The sequence below is a fragment of the Equus przewalskii genome, chromosome 13 (genome assembly GCF_037783145.1).
Source record: "Equus przewalskii isolate Varuska chromosome 13, EquPr2, whole genome shotgun sequence".
In the NCBI taxonomy this organism is placed as follows: Eukaryota; Metazoa; Chordata; class Mammalia; order Perissodactyla; family Equidae; genus Equus; species Equus przewalskii.
The window spans coordinates 82,403,288-82,417,745 of NC_091843.1; the positions used below are offsets into that span (position 1 = coordinate 82,403,288).

At 33.9% G+C, this 14,458-nt stretch overlaps 1 protein-coding gene across 9 annotated transcripts in view; it reads right to left on the bottom strand.

Moving 5' to 3' along the window:
* XRCC4 (X-ray repair cross complementing 4) overlaps positions 1 to 14,458 on the bottom strand; it is a 235,263-nt gene that overhangs the window by 204,134 nt on the left and 16,671 nt on the right. For 5 of the 9 annotated variants that reach the window (XM_008539098.2, XM_008539089.2, XM_008539119.2 and 2 more), the window contains 2 exons: positions 14,011 to 14,162; positions 7,375 to 7,550 (listed from right to left, as the gene is read on the bottom strand). In XM_008539098.2, coding sequence (XP_008537320.2) covers positions 7,375 to 7,550; positions 14,011 to 14,149 — 315 coding nt within the window. In that variant the 5' untranslated portion in view covers positions 14,150 to 14,162. The remainder of the gene's footprint in view (positions 1 to 7,374; positions 7,551 to 14,010; positions 14,163 to 14,458) is intronic. The other 4 variants (XM_008539125.2, XM_070569771.1, XM_070569770.1 and 1 more) reach the window with 1 other exon arrangement.

The window sequence follows — 14,458 nt, forward strand, 5'->3', positions numbered from 1 at the left end:
AATGGTGATGAAAGATACTAAAGAAAACCTAAAAATGTAGACATACTGTGTCCATAGGCAGAAAACTCACTTGAGTTTTTTGTAAATAGAGTAAAGGTGATTTTAAAATGTATTTCCAAAGGCAAAGTAACTAAATTACCCAGAACAACATTAAAAAAAAGAGTAAAGTTGGAGGAATTACATAACCCAATTTTAAGGATTACAATGTAGCTATAGTAATTAAGACAGTGTGGTGCTGGTGGAGGGATGGACACATAGATTCATGAAACAGAACACAGAGTCCAGAAGTAAATCCACACAAGTACAGCAATGATTTTTAATAAAGACGCAAAAGCAATTCAATGTATTGTTAAGATGTCAATTCTGTAGATTCAATGCATTCCCAATCAAGATTTCAGCAGACTTATTTGTAGAAATTGATTCTAAATCTCATAAGAAAATTTGAAGTATATAGAATATTCCAAACAATTTTGAAAAAAGACAAGGTTGAAAGACTTATACTACCTGAATTCAAGATTTACCATAAACCTAAGTAATCAAGACAGTTTAGGGTTGGCACAGAGATAAATAAACAGATGAGTGGAGTAGAACAGAGTCCAGGTATATACCTATACATATATGGACAAGTGATTTTTGACAAAGTGAAGAAAATTCAGTGGAGAATTCAACAAATGGTGCTAGAACAACTGAATACTCATATGCAAAAAAATGAACCTCAATCTCTACCTCACACCATATATACAAAAATTAACTTAAAATATATCACTGACTCTAAATGTAAAAACTATAACTATAAAACTCATACATGAGAACTTAGGAGAAAGTCTCTGACCTTAGGTTAGGCAAAAATTTATTAGATATGACAACAAAAGCATGATCCATAAAAGAAAAAAATCTGACTTCCTCAAAATTAAGAATTTCTCCACTTCTACCACAAACAGGAATAAAGTATTCCAAAATCAGATATCTTTTAAGGAACTAGTATGCAGAATACATAAAGAACTCTTCAAAACACAATAAGAAAACAAGCAACTCAACAAAAAAAAAAAATGCTAAAAAAATATGTAGTCCAAACAAACATGTCACTAATGAAAATATACTGATGGCAAATAACATAACCAGACATTAGAGAAATGCAAATTTAAAATACACTAAGATGCTATCACACACCCACATTAGAATGTCTAAAATAAAAAATATGACCATAATAAGTGTTGGTGAAGATGTGGAGGGACTGAAATTCTCAAATATCACTGATGGGAAAGTAAAATAGCACAGCCACTATGGAAAACTGTTTATTAGCTTCTCAAAAAATTAAACATTCACCCACTTTTTAACCCAACTATTCTTCTCCTCATCGAGAAAAAGAAAACATACTTCCATACAAACATTTGTATACAGATATTCATGATAGCTTTATGTCTTATAGTCCAAAACTAGAAAGAAACCACATGTCCATCAACAGGTGAAAGCATAAATAAATTGGGATATATCCATAAAATGAAATACTACTTAGCAGTAAGAAAGAAATTAATGAATCACACAACATCCTGGAGAAATCTCAAAATAATTATGCTGAGTGAAAGAGGCCAGACCAAAAGAAAATGTACCTACCATAGAATTATATTTATATAAAATTCTAGAAAATGTAAAATAATCTAGTGACACAAAGCTGATCAGTGGTTCTCTGGAGACTGAGTGGGGAGACAGGGAGAGGTGGGAGGGGAGGATTACAAAGGCATACAAAACAATTGAGCGGGGGAGTGAGGATTTGTTCAATATTTTGATTGTGGTGACAGTTTCATGGGTATGGACACATTTTAAAATTTATCAGACTGTACACTTTCTATATGCACATTATATCTCAATAAAGCTGTTAAAAAAAAAAACATACCCACAAAAAGATTTATACATGAATGTATACAGCTGCTTTATTCACAGTAGCCCACAACTGGAAACCACCCACAAATCCATCCAAAAGCAAAGTGGTTATAACCATACAAGGGAATACTACGCAGCAATCAAAAGGAATGAACTGCTGATACACACCACATGATAATGAATCTCAAAAACATTATACTATGCAAATAAAGTTACATGCAAGAGCACATACTGTATGGTTCAATTTATGTGAAATTCTGGAACAAGTAAAGCTAGATTATGATCTACAGTGACAGAAAGTAGCTTGGTGGTTGCCTGGGGCCTGGAGGGTGAGCAGGATTGGGAAGAAAAGAGGCTAATTGAGGACAGCCTGCAAAGAGGCATGAAGGAACTGTCTGGAGTGATGAAAACTGTACATTTAACAAAGGTGCATTTTATTATATGTACATTATACCTAAACAATAACAAGTTTTTTAAAAACTGATTTAGGATTCACAAGCCAGAGGCCTGGATTCTGCCCTACCTAACCTACTAGCTCTGCTTTCCCCAGGAACTTGCTTCTGCTTGTAGCATACGTTTCCTCACATACAAACAGCAACAGTGCCAAGTCCACATGAGGAAACGAGAGTACATGTTAAAGGAGAGAACTGAAAAGTGATAAGCAAATATTAATATTATGAACCCTCACAAGTCCTTTTAGGGCATAGATTTTACATGCTATTTTCTACTTATGTTTTTATTGTAAGTTGGTTCCTTCTGGAACAATCCTGGTGTAACTGAGAAAATTAAAATATAATGATTTTGAAACATTTCTCATAAAAGAAGAAAACATCTTAAAGCAAAGCAATACAAAGCAAGAAAAAGAAAATGAGTTCTCAAAGACAAAAAAGTATAACTAAAAATTAATAATTTTTTAAAAATGATAATTCCAATGTCTCTTCTATGGCTTAACTAGAAAAAACATACTTTGAGCAGGATTTCTGCACCACTTACATTACTGATTTAGTTCCCACATTCCAAAAAGGACAGGAAATTATAAAGTGTTTCAAATAAAAATGGCAGATGTATACAAACATTTTTATCACGGAAATGAAGAATACTACGATTTCGTTTTCAGGGATCCAAACAACACATTTCAACCCATACTCCCACAAACCTGAAAGTCATTATTATTTCTGACAAAGTCTTTGGCAGAGTACCATAATAAATGCTCCAATTCCGATATTTCATCTGGAAATACCCATTTGAATTCAAAGTCCTCCAAACCACAGGGACACATGGCAATAATATAGGATTCTGGATTGCTGTTTTTAAAAACAATTTTGGCTGCTTTCGGCTAACTTACTTTACCTCATTTTTATATATCTGAAAAATGTAAGTTAAATAAATGTAGGGAGGCTGTTTGAACTTAGAATGCATTTTCCATTTTAAAAAAATAGTTGCAACATATAGTAAGATACAAACTAGTCTGCATCTTATTATATGTTGTAACATTTTTTAAACTAAAATATGATTGAAACAATTATTTGTAATGAAAATACTAGAGAAATAGTCCTGTAACAATAAAAGTAACTCTTCTGAATGATGCTTCAATTTCTCCTAAATGTTAACATACAGCTATTGCTGCTTGTCCCTCAACATCCACCCTCCCCTTTTTATACAGTAATGGAAATCTGGGCAGAGGACACAGCTGAAGATCACAGCTCACAGATTCCCTTGCAGCTAGGTGAAGCTGTGTGACTTACTTCTGGACAATGGGATGTGAGCAAAAGTAACGCATGCAATTTCAGGGTGATGGCCTTAAAGAAAACGCACATGCTCTTTATTTTCTCTTTAACTCAGTCCTGTTGCCTGAAAGGTGAACATAACAGTGAAGCGAGAGCAGCCATCTTGGACAAGGTGATAAAAATCACCTGTTAAAAATGGCAAAACAGCACTGATTATACAAGCCTGGGCCTCCAACATCATAAAGCCATCATATCAACCCGAGACTGCCTATTTGGATTTTTACATCAGAGAAAAACAAACCTCCATGTTATTCAAGTCATCAAATTTTCAGCCTAAACTGTATCCCAAGCCAATATCCAGTGGTGGGTGCAGGGGAGATGAAGGGAAAGGAAATACAAATAGACTTTACTATGATTCTAATAGAGGCCTACAGCCAATTCTTGTGTGTGTGTGTGTGTGTGTGTGTGTGTACGTATCATGTTTAATTTTCCTTCAAGCTTCATGGTTTTCTTTCATTAAGACTATTTTTAGAAATATAAAACTACAGTATGTTAGATGATGTGGAATGAATCCAAGAAATCACTTTAAAACTTTACAGATAAAAAAACAGAGGTAGGAGCAAGCTAAATGATAAGTCTAAGGTTATTCTTATCAAAAATAATTAGGTCTTCTTTTGTGGCTCATAAATGAAATTTTTTTCTGAAGAAAGAGAGCAAGTTATGAAAGCAAAAAAGGAAGAGGAAGACATTATTAATTAAGATGTACTATTTGCAAGACAAAGTATATATTGCAAGTCAGTACGACTTTGAAAGGCAGAGGGAAAACAGTAACACAAAGTACAGAATAATCTCCTGAGTGGGCGATAGTACTTAGAGTGAAGAGACAATGAGTTCTAAACACTTGCACTAGAGTATGCTTTCATCCAGAACAATCTACTGCCAACTGAAGAGCACTGGTGATGAGGCAGGAGGGGTGCCAGAGGCATGTACTGTACGGAGAAAAAGAGTTAGTGTCTAGCTGACCATTCAGCATGCATTTCAATGGGAATTAAGTTAAAATAAAACCATCTATTTATTTATAAATAAAAGCCAATTATAGCATAAATAAAATTTTGGGTGTTAGGAGCTCAAAAGCAATCTCATGAAAATTATGGAACCACTGCCTCCAAAAAAATGTATATAAACATCAACATACACACTATATATTTTAACTACTCCATTGCTTTGGAAATTGACAATTCTTCCACTCTGACAAAACACAAGATAATATTTCCAAAACATCCAGTCTTTTTGAATACAAAAATTAGTAGTTACTTCCTTTAAAAAAAAATAGGCAAAAAAAAATTTAATACAAATAGAAATTTCAGATGTCTTGTATGACTTGAATGTCCAAGATGTTCAAATTATGCAGTGATCTCCAACACAGAATTAGACACATAAAACTTCTTGAATCGATGGTAACAAATGCCTAAAAACCCTGACTCTCAGAGGCACAAATCTGGTAGCAAAAGTACTTAGAACACATGGAATATGCTTGGCCATGGGAGAGTAACCTTATGTCAACAAACAACAGAATTCACTACAACTTTTGGAGTTGAATCCATGTTCATTCTTTTCTTTTCTTCTAAGTGTAGGAGGTCATTTTTGGCAACAATTAGATATCTGTGTCATCAAGAAAAGGATTACAAAGCCCTTTTAAATTTTTAGGTCATCCAAAGTACAATTAGCCTTAAAAAGTATTCTGCCATCTTTCCAATTGTGTACATACTGTTACCAGCAGATGAATTTACAAGATATTGTCACTCTAAAATTCAACTTGCAGAAGGACATCCTGAAGCACTGGAAGTTTCCCACGGCAATTTGGCCCAATGAACTTGTGATTTTTATCCGCATCCATAAGGATGACGGCAGCAACCCAAACTGAAAGCTTTACTTCATTCAAAGATCTCAAAATATCTCTCAAGTAAGCCAAGTCATGAATAAACTCCTCCTTATCAAACTGTTCTGAGAGTAGCCTTTCTCAAAAGCAAATTAATAAACGAATAAATAAGGAGGCAGCTATCTAAACTGCAGTGTAGTGCTTTAGGACATATCCTTTAGGGAACCAACACTCTCCTACGTTACTGGGAATCTCTTATTCTGTTTCCATTTCTTGAGAAAACCTGTTGAAAAGGTAGTGGATCAAGGCTCTCACTCTGATAAAGTTGACTAATTTCAGAGTGGTAAGCAAGATATCTTTCAGGATTATTGTCACAGTTTTTGATGCGGGTATATGCCAAGCCAGTTGTGAAAGACATAAATCATGAGGACTTAAAGTTCTCTCTTCACAAAAGCACTAAATCAGATGTATTGCCAAGCGTAGCAAGTACCCTATCCAGGCCGATTGTACCAAATCTCCCTTTCACCATGTCAAAGATACCAAAAGCCTTTCAGCGATTCCAAGGGTACCTCACAAACTTGGAATTTGTTATCCACCAGTGTACACAAAACAGATAATAACCAGAAACTGGCTGCACGAAATTAACGTTAGTCGTTACATGCAAATGCTCGTTAAAAGGTAAGTGGCATTACTCCTAATTTGACAATGATCTGCTTCAAAATATCAGAAGAAACAGTTGGCAGTTCTGTAGTATTTAACATCATTTGATCGTGCTTGGGCCATAGGAAGGAACACTGCAATAAATAACAAAATTTTAGCAGCCAGTTCAAACCTTACTTAACCCATTTTAAATTATCATTTTAAGGACCTCAGCATATTGAAACACACAAATTGGCAGCTAAGCAGAAAAAGTGTGTATCTTCTAAATACAAATAATTATTGAAACCAGTCTCTCTGTATTATTCTCTATAGGATAACATATATTTGAAAAGAATGATTCCATCTGTTGCTTCAAATGTTTCTCTAATTGGTGAAATCTCTTTAATCATTCTGAATTAATTTTTTTAAAGAATTTTTTAACTCAATTTAGTTCCGCACAAATTGTCAATACTGTCTCTAAACTTAATGTAGTAAAGCTTTCCCTTCCTTTCTTCTACTATAGATCTCATATCTGATTGATAAACCACTAGCAAAAAGCAAGTAATTCAATCTCTAATTATCCCATAAGCTTGGGTAAAATATACAAACAGTAAGTATGATACTTTCAATAAACAAACGACCCACCTTGAGCTGAACTGGTGTAGGACAATTAGCAGATATCCTTGTCTGTAAAGCATGCAAGTTTTGGAAAGCTCGGGTTCAAAGTTATTTCTCCCTATTTTAATACTTCTAAGTTTGATAATATAAATAAAATACCTTAACTCCTAACTGTATGTCTTACTACACTTAACTATATCATTTTGTAATTTCAAATACATTCTAATAAAGTAGAAAATAAGTCGTAATTATTAAATATTCAAAGGTAAACATATTTTTTTTTTGTTAAAATCAGTATTTCCCCAATCTTACTCATTAAACCTTGTCTCAATGGTCTAAAACCGCTGACCCCACTTTTCAGAACTGCTCACTCACGTAATTATCTCTAGGACACTTATTTTTAAAGCATTAAAAACTAAATACATTTTCCAATAATTATTTTTCACAATTCATTAATATAAAACATTTAATGACTGTAACTTCCAAGCATTTTTCCAATCTGGAAACCAGGTACTTTTCAAACTTTTATTTCTGAGGGATTGGGGTAATAATATGCTAGTTACTTAAATAATTCCTCAATAAGTGCTCTGACATTTTATTACTTATAACATTATGGAAAGTTTTACTTACTGAAACATCTTTCAGGTTTTTCTCAAAGGAGAAATGACAAGACTCTTTAGAAAAATTAAACTTGTATGCGTCAGTTGGTCCTGCTCCTGACACCAATGCTTTTCTCAGTTCATCAACATATTTCTCTTTTTCCATTGCCATGTCATCAGCTTCTTGGGAAATCTCTGATTCACAAACTATGGGAAACATTAATGAAAAGTTTTGAAATAAAAAATAAATTTCTAAACATGAGAACATTTGTTTACCTGTTGCCACTAATTTATCACTTACGTAACAGAATTTTGAACAAAAAGTAAAGTCAATACCCACACCACACATTTTTTAATTCAATTATACCTTCTAACAAAACTAGCAACTTTTGATTTAGTCTCAAATCTCATCTGAAAAGCATTAGACTCCTTGCATTCTTTGTCTGTCCTCAGACAAAATATATGCATTGTAATTACCACAGAAACTACCATCTTGTGTACCTGCTCCTAGGTCATAGCCAGATAAATTATTTCCTACAATGATTAATAAGCTCAGTATTTTACAACATCTTTCTTCCTTGCCTCAATTATTAAAGAGATTAAAGAGTATATAGTCTATTTCTCACTTACATGGGCAGAGTCAAATTAAACTAAAAATGGAGTTCATTCTTCTCATCTCATTATGTGCTGAAAATAAGAAAAGTGGATGAAGGGAGATGAGGAAGGAAAGGGCAGGACATTAATATTTATTGAGTCTCCTCTACGGCATACATTATACTACAGATCTGGCTTCCAATTCTCTCATCTAGGTAAATTTAAAGCTGATATTTTACTCATTATTGAGATTTTTACTTCAATAATTATATTTTCAATTCTTGATATTCTCTGTTTTTTTTTCATACTATCCTGTTCTTGCCACACCCTTCTTTTAAACATTTGAAAGCTTAAACATGTTTAAGATCTCTTTCAGATTAGACTGTACGTGTGGTTCCCGGGGTATTAATTCCATTTCTTCTAGCTGCTGACACATTCTCGTCTGCTTTTTTTTCTTTCATGCTTTGTAATGTTTGAACGAGTATCAAGCTCTAGCTCGAATATCAAGAGCTCTGGGCAGTAGGGGTGGTCTTAAATGAAGGTTGCTGGTTTGCCTTTCTAGGAGTCCCAACAGGTTTCACCAGTTCTGGACCAATTTTGAAAGTTAATTTCTTAACTTGGTTTTTACACTTGAGTGAAAGAGTTCAAATTTAAATCCCACACCCCACACCCATACAAAACACAGATTCGGGGTTCTGATTTTTGTTAGGACTTTATTCACTCATAGCCCTTGATGAGTAGTCTGGTTCTATGCTGCATCTCCAAGCCAGAGGGTTTACAGGTTCCTTTCTTTATACCAAGAGCTCAGTTCCAATTCCTTAAAAGGCGTGCAGCTTCAAGATCCCACCCCACTCAGGTATTACAATCACAGTCATTTAGACACATATGTAGTTCAGACATTCCATGAACCTTATAGTTAAGCTTTAGTTCTCATTAACCACTTTGGTTTTCAGACAGCTCTTCATACATGGCACCTGGGAATTTCCCTTTCTTACACTCAAAAGCTGCAGTGTGTCTGTTTGCCTTTAAAATTACAAGATTTAAATCTAACATTTGTTTGAAATGTGTGTGTGGCTGGGTGGTTTCCTGCGTCAACTCAGGCTACTGCAACGATGAAAGATCCATATGGTTCAATACTTTTCTATTTAAAGGTTACGTTTATCTCTTTTACCCCTTATAACACTGAAGGATGGACATTTTCATTTTACAAATGATACAACTGAAACTCAGAGAGATCAAGTAATGATCTAGGGTCATGCAGTAGGTAAGTCATAAAGCTGGGATTCATAATTATGTCTCTCTGGTTGTTTCATTTTGAGGTGGGGCAGAGATACGGGACGTTGGATAAATTATTTCCTTCCATGATATTAAACAATACATTAGTATGAAATATTATAGAAAACAATGAAATCTTGATTTTAAAATGTAAACACAGCTTTTCATAACTTTGGTCTGTGTGCTGTGAAATGTCTGGAAGCTCCAAGATAGGCAACGAGAAAGAGAGTCTTGGAATGTATCCATATATTTTTCATGACCAATTTTTTATAATAAGTTCTGATACTGAAACATGAGCCTCAACACAGCCTTTGAGAAAAGGTAAGAATAAAAATATCTTAGGGGACAGCCCGGTGGCGCAGCAGTTAAGTGTGATTGTTCCGCTTCTCGGCGGCCCGGAGTTCGCCAGTTGGGATCCCGGGTGCGCACATGGCACCACTTCGCAAAAGCCATGCTGTGGTAGGCGTCCCTCATATAAAGTAGAGGAAGATGGGCAAGGATGCTAGCTCAGGGCCAGTCTTCCTCAGCAAAAAGAGGAGGATTGGCAGTAGTTAGCACAGGGCTAATCTTCCTCAAAAAAAAAGAAAAAAACCTTATATTCCGATGTGATTTTACAGCTTCTAAAATACTCTCACATATTTTTTCTCTCTGAGGCAGATGAACAGTATTTAAGATGATCACCCCCATCAACTCTATTGACCTTTCAAATACCCTATTACTTCTTCTGAAAAAACATAAAAATAAGAAGACAAATGCTTCTTACTTAAGGAATTATTTCATATTTTGTGTTTGGATAGTTGTGAAGTTTTAAATGCCTAGGGAGAGAAATAATTCACAGAGAAATAGGAAATAAATCTGTAGAACTGTAGAAAAACATCAGAAAACATAAAAGAAAAATAAAGTATATCTATTGATAAAACATCTAGTAAAAAGCATTCTAAATTACATTAGAATGAAAAGATACTATCTGAAAATATTTAATAGAATTTATTGATTCAATTCATTTATTCAAAAAATGCTTAATAAGCAACTACTATGTGCCAGGCACTATTCTAGGATACAAGAGTCAAACTGACAGACAAAAATGTCAGTTTTATGGAGCCTAACTTCAAGAGCTGACATCTTAAATCTCCTTGGCAGTATCCTTTTAGATATCATCTTAGATCTCCTCTGATGTTACTCCATCTGTGAATGCTGTGCCGATTATTGTTACAGAATCTTTCATTTTTGAGAGAAAAAAACCTATGAAAAGAAATTATTTCTCTATTTACACTTCCCTTTTAAAAACTATGTTTAAAAAAAAGGTACCAGTTTAAGAAAAAAAATTTACTTGAACATTTCCTATTATAGCAAACACGAAATTTTGACTGCCTATTTGGAACTTCAATCCTGGAACAAAAAACTTGGTCACCAGTTTTGAATTTTGTGCTAAGAACATCTGGAAGAAGGACAGCTGTTAGCATTCAATGCTCCAAAAACGTCACTGACCAGGAATAAAAGCCATGGAAACAATAAAATTCAGCAAGGATACAGCTGAACCACATAATACGGCATAAAAAGTGAGCAGATCAACATGGCCGAAAACAAGGAATTGTTCTCAGACAGGTAGGAGACAAGAAAGCATGACTTTAACACTCTTTGAGCATAGGTGAAGATATTAAGTAAGGAAAGAAGATAATTTCCTTTGGTTCCTTATGTATAACAAACCCAAAGACTGTGCATATCCTAAGTTTGTGTCAGAGCTTAGAAGACACACAGCCTTATCATCCCATTAGCGATCTTGATGGTATTACATCATGGACCCATCTTACTACTTAATTTATTAAAAACTCTTTCTCCAGGGTGAAGAGGTGCACCTATAACATGATTGACAAATAATAATGTACAACTGAAATTTCACAAGGTTCTAAACTATCATAACCTCAATAAAAAATGAAATAGAAAAGAAAAATCCTTTTTCCACTGAGCTCTGTCACATAATCTCCATATATGTCACCAAATATCAATGTTTAGGACAAATATCAGTGGATATAATTATTTGTCAATAAATGCATTACTAAAATTGAATTTACTCTTCAATGAACTTTACTCCAGTGACGGGTGATATAAGTTTCTTACTGCCGACTGCAATTCTTATGAAAGTCACGTAATAGTCATCGATCATTAACCCACTTTGTGACTTAACCCTGTGATACAACCCTCTATAATGTTGAAGTGATGATAGACCACATGATAATTAGACTCCAAAACATTCATTAGATAAAAGATTGCTAATGGAAAAGAAATCAGCGAGTTTAGTGTGTGGGAGATTAAAAGGAACGCCACATCCTTTTAATTTTACTCAAATGAAAAGAGAAAAAAAAATTATCCAAATTGAAGGTTGGAGCAATCAAAAGTTGTACAGAAAACAGGATGAGGTATAGGAAGGAAATCCATTTTCATGTTTCAATTATTTAATTGTTTCAATGTTCTTAATCATGTTATTTATCTGTAAAGTGCCAAACCAAATTATATTTATATAATAAAACTTAACTAAACATGGAAACAATGTTATATTATTTTCTTTCATATTTTGTCCCTGTATTTACACAAGAAAATAGAAATGAACAATGAAAGGTATAAAACATTGGTGAGATTTAAAATTTCATTTGATATCTTTGAAAATAGAATGACCATATACAGTGCACTGTAAAATTTTATGTTTGAAAGCTTCTTCAGTACAGGAAGCCAAAATGTTAATAACCCATGAAAGGATGCAGAAGTTTGATACCACATTTTTGTCACACTAAATTTCATGAGCTGAAAAACAAACAGTAACACATACCACATTTATGATCAATGCCAACTTAATAAATAAATATGAAACTGGAGCTTTCATTAAAAATATGCTAATTCTAAAATGAATGATACATTTTCTCTTTTTCCTAGCCAATTTTACATATTTGAGGCATCCTTTCACTTTTTCTTTCAAAGAATATCCATTGAGCACATGAGTCCTAGGTACTAGTCTAGATACGTATACAGAGTGGTTGACAAACAGGTGTGTTCCTTGCTCTCAACGGCTCTAGTCTAGTGAAACAATATTCATATTAGTAATATTAAGAACAACAGCCAGCGCATTTTGAATGATAGAAACAACATGTCCCACAAATGTAAAGTTAACTTAAATGTCTGGGTAAATTAAGACTTATGAGTTAATCAGAGTACTCTTTTTTTCCCCAAAACTTAATGATAAAAAAAATTCAAACAACATATTATTATTGTTCTTTGCTTTGGAGAACAAGGTTTACTGACTAGATCAGAATTTACTCTTTTCCTTTGATAATTAAGGCTCTCAAAGCATCTCAAGGTCATCTGTCTGACCACAAGTTCTCATTATACTTAGAATAAGCCATTTTTCAATTAGAAACATCTAAGTTATAAACACAGTACTCCTGCCACACAAGCAATCACTTCACCTAGGACCTGCTTCCCGGGCTGTGCTATTGGAGCTGCTCCTCTCTCCCAGACAACCAGCATTATCCTACAGCCGTGGGCTTCAGCCCTAGCACCCATCTTCACCCCCAAACAGAGCTGTTATCACCTGGGCGCACCTTCACCAGGTACATAGAGCTAATGTGACAAATCTTCCTCCACTCCTGCACTGCAATAACCAACCAACAACTGATTTCTCTTACATGGAAATTTACAGCTTAAATAAATACCATAACAGGCACTGCAAAGATTACCCTTGAAATTTATTTTATAAGACATATTAACATTCCTTGCTCTTTGTTACAAAAGATAAATCAAAAAAAAAAAAACCTGCAAGCACAAATTCAGTTTGACTGGTTGTGTAACAGAATTTGTAACATTCAAGAGAGAAACAAAACTTTACAATGTATCATAATTTTAAACAGTGATATAATGATAGTAACAAATTTTAGGAAAACATTTCAAAACTTCATTGAAGATACAAATAGTATGCAATTTAACATGTCAAAATTATTTTACTTAAAACACCATTCACAACATAACTCTAGAAATGACTGTTGCATAATTGTAGAAATAGCTTTTTAAATCTTTTAATAAAATACTTTAAAAGAGTATTAAAACTTTGCTATATGAGTAAAACATAATTCTAGATATTTTGACTTTATACCTGCCATGTTCCATAAACGATATCAGGGCCATTAGCCTTTTTAAAAGATTATCACCAAAGACAAAAAATATCAAAAGTCTATGTCATAAAATGATGGTCAAAATCTCACATACAGGTTTGAACCTTGGTTGACAAAGTTCTAGAAAATGAGTTCCGTTTTGTTCTGTTACAAGCGTAGCATATGTTTATCGGAAAATAATTCAAACAATCTAACTATATGAAATAAAAAGAAAACCACCGCCACCCCATTCTCCCAAGCCAACAGAAACCCCAGGCCCAGCCAACCCACCTTTCCGTGCCTCCTAATATTTCCCTGGGGTGCTGAGAAAAAAACACACATAAAAAGTACTACTTTTATGCTTTCTATAAAGAGATCATTTAAAAACGCTAACCAACTCCAAGTACTTAGACTCAAATGGCAACCAGAATTTGCTGGAGCACATGCTTATTTCTCTCTTTCTATTAATGTTAATTATAGAAAATGGCATTAAATTTACAAATCCGTGTGTAAATTAGACAGCTATAACAAGTAAAAGCAATCGTGTTAATTTTACCCACTATCTATTAAAGAAACACTTTAATCTGAAGTATCACTGAGGACTGAAGAATAACACATTATTGAAATTTTACTTTTAAAAAATTTGCTTTTAACATTACCTGTCCCGGTCCATGCTGACTGACCATCAGTAAGTGTAATAACGAAACCAGATCCTAGTGTTTTCTCCCAAGCAATTTGTAGAAAATGAATTATACCAGGTTCAGAAGCAAGATAGATTCTGCTTACTTTTCTCTCCATTTCTGGTCACCTGCTATAGAACAAAAAAATTAATATATTTGCAAGAAACTGTGCCTAACCAAAAGTGATATTTTCTATATTGCTCGCTCAGCTATACAAGTCACCAAGGAAATCAGTAAAGTAAAAAAGTGTATGGTAGTTAGCCAACCACTGAACTTAGTAAATCATAGTTCTCTTCAATATTGATTCACAATTTTTGCCGATAAGAAAGGTAGAGGCCCATAAATGGCAAATGATTTGCCCAAGTTGTGTATCTGAATAAAAATTACTATCTCTAACAATACGAAAAGTAAATCTTCCCCAAGAGTC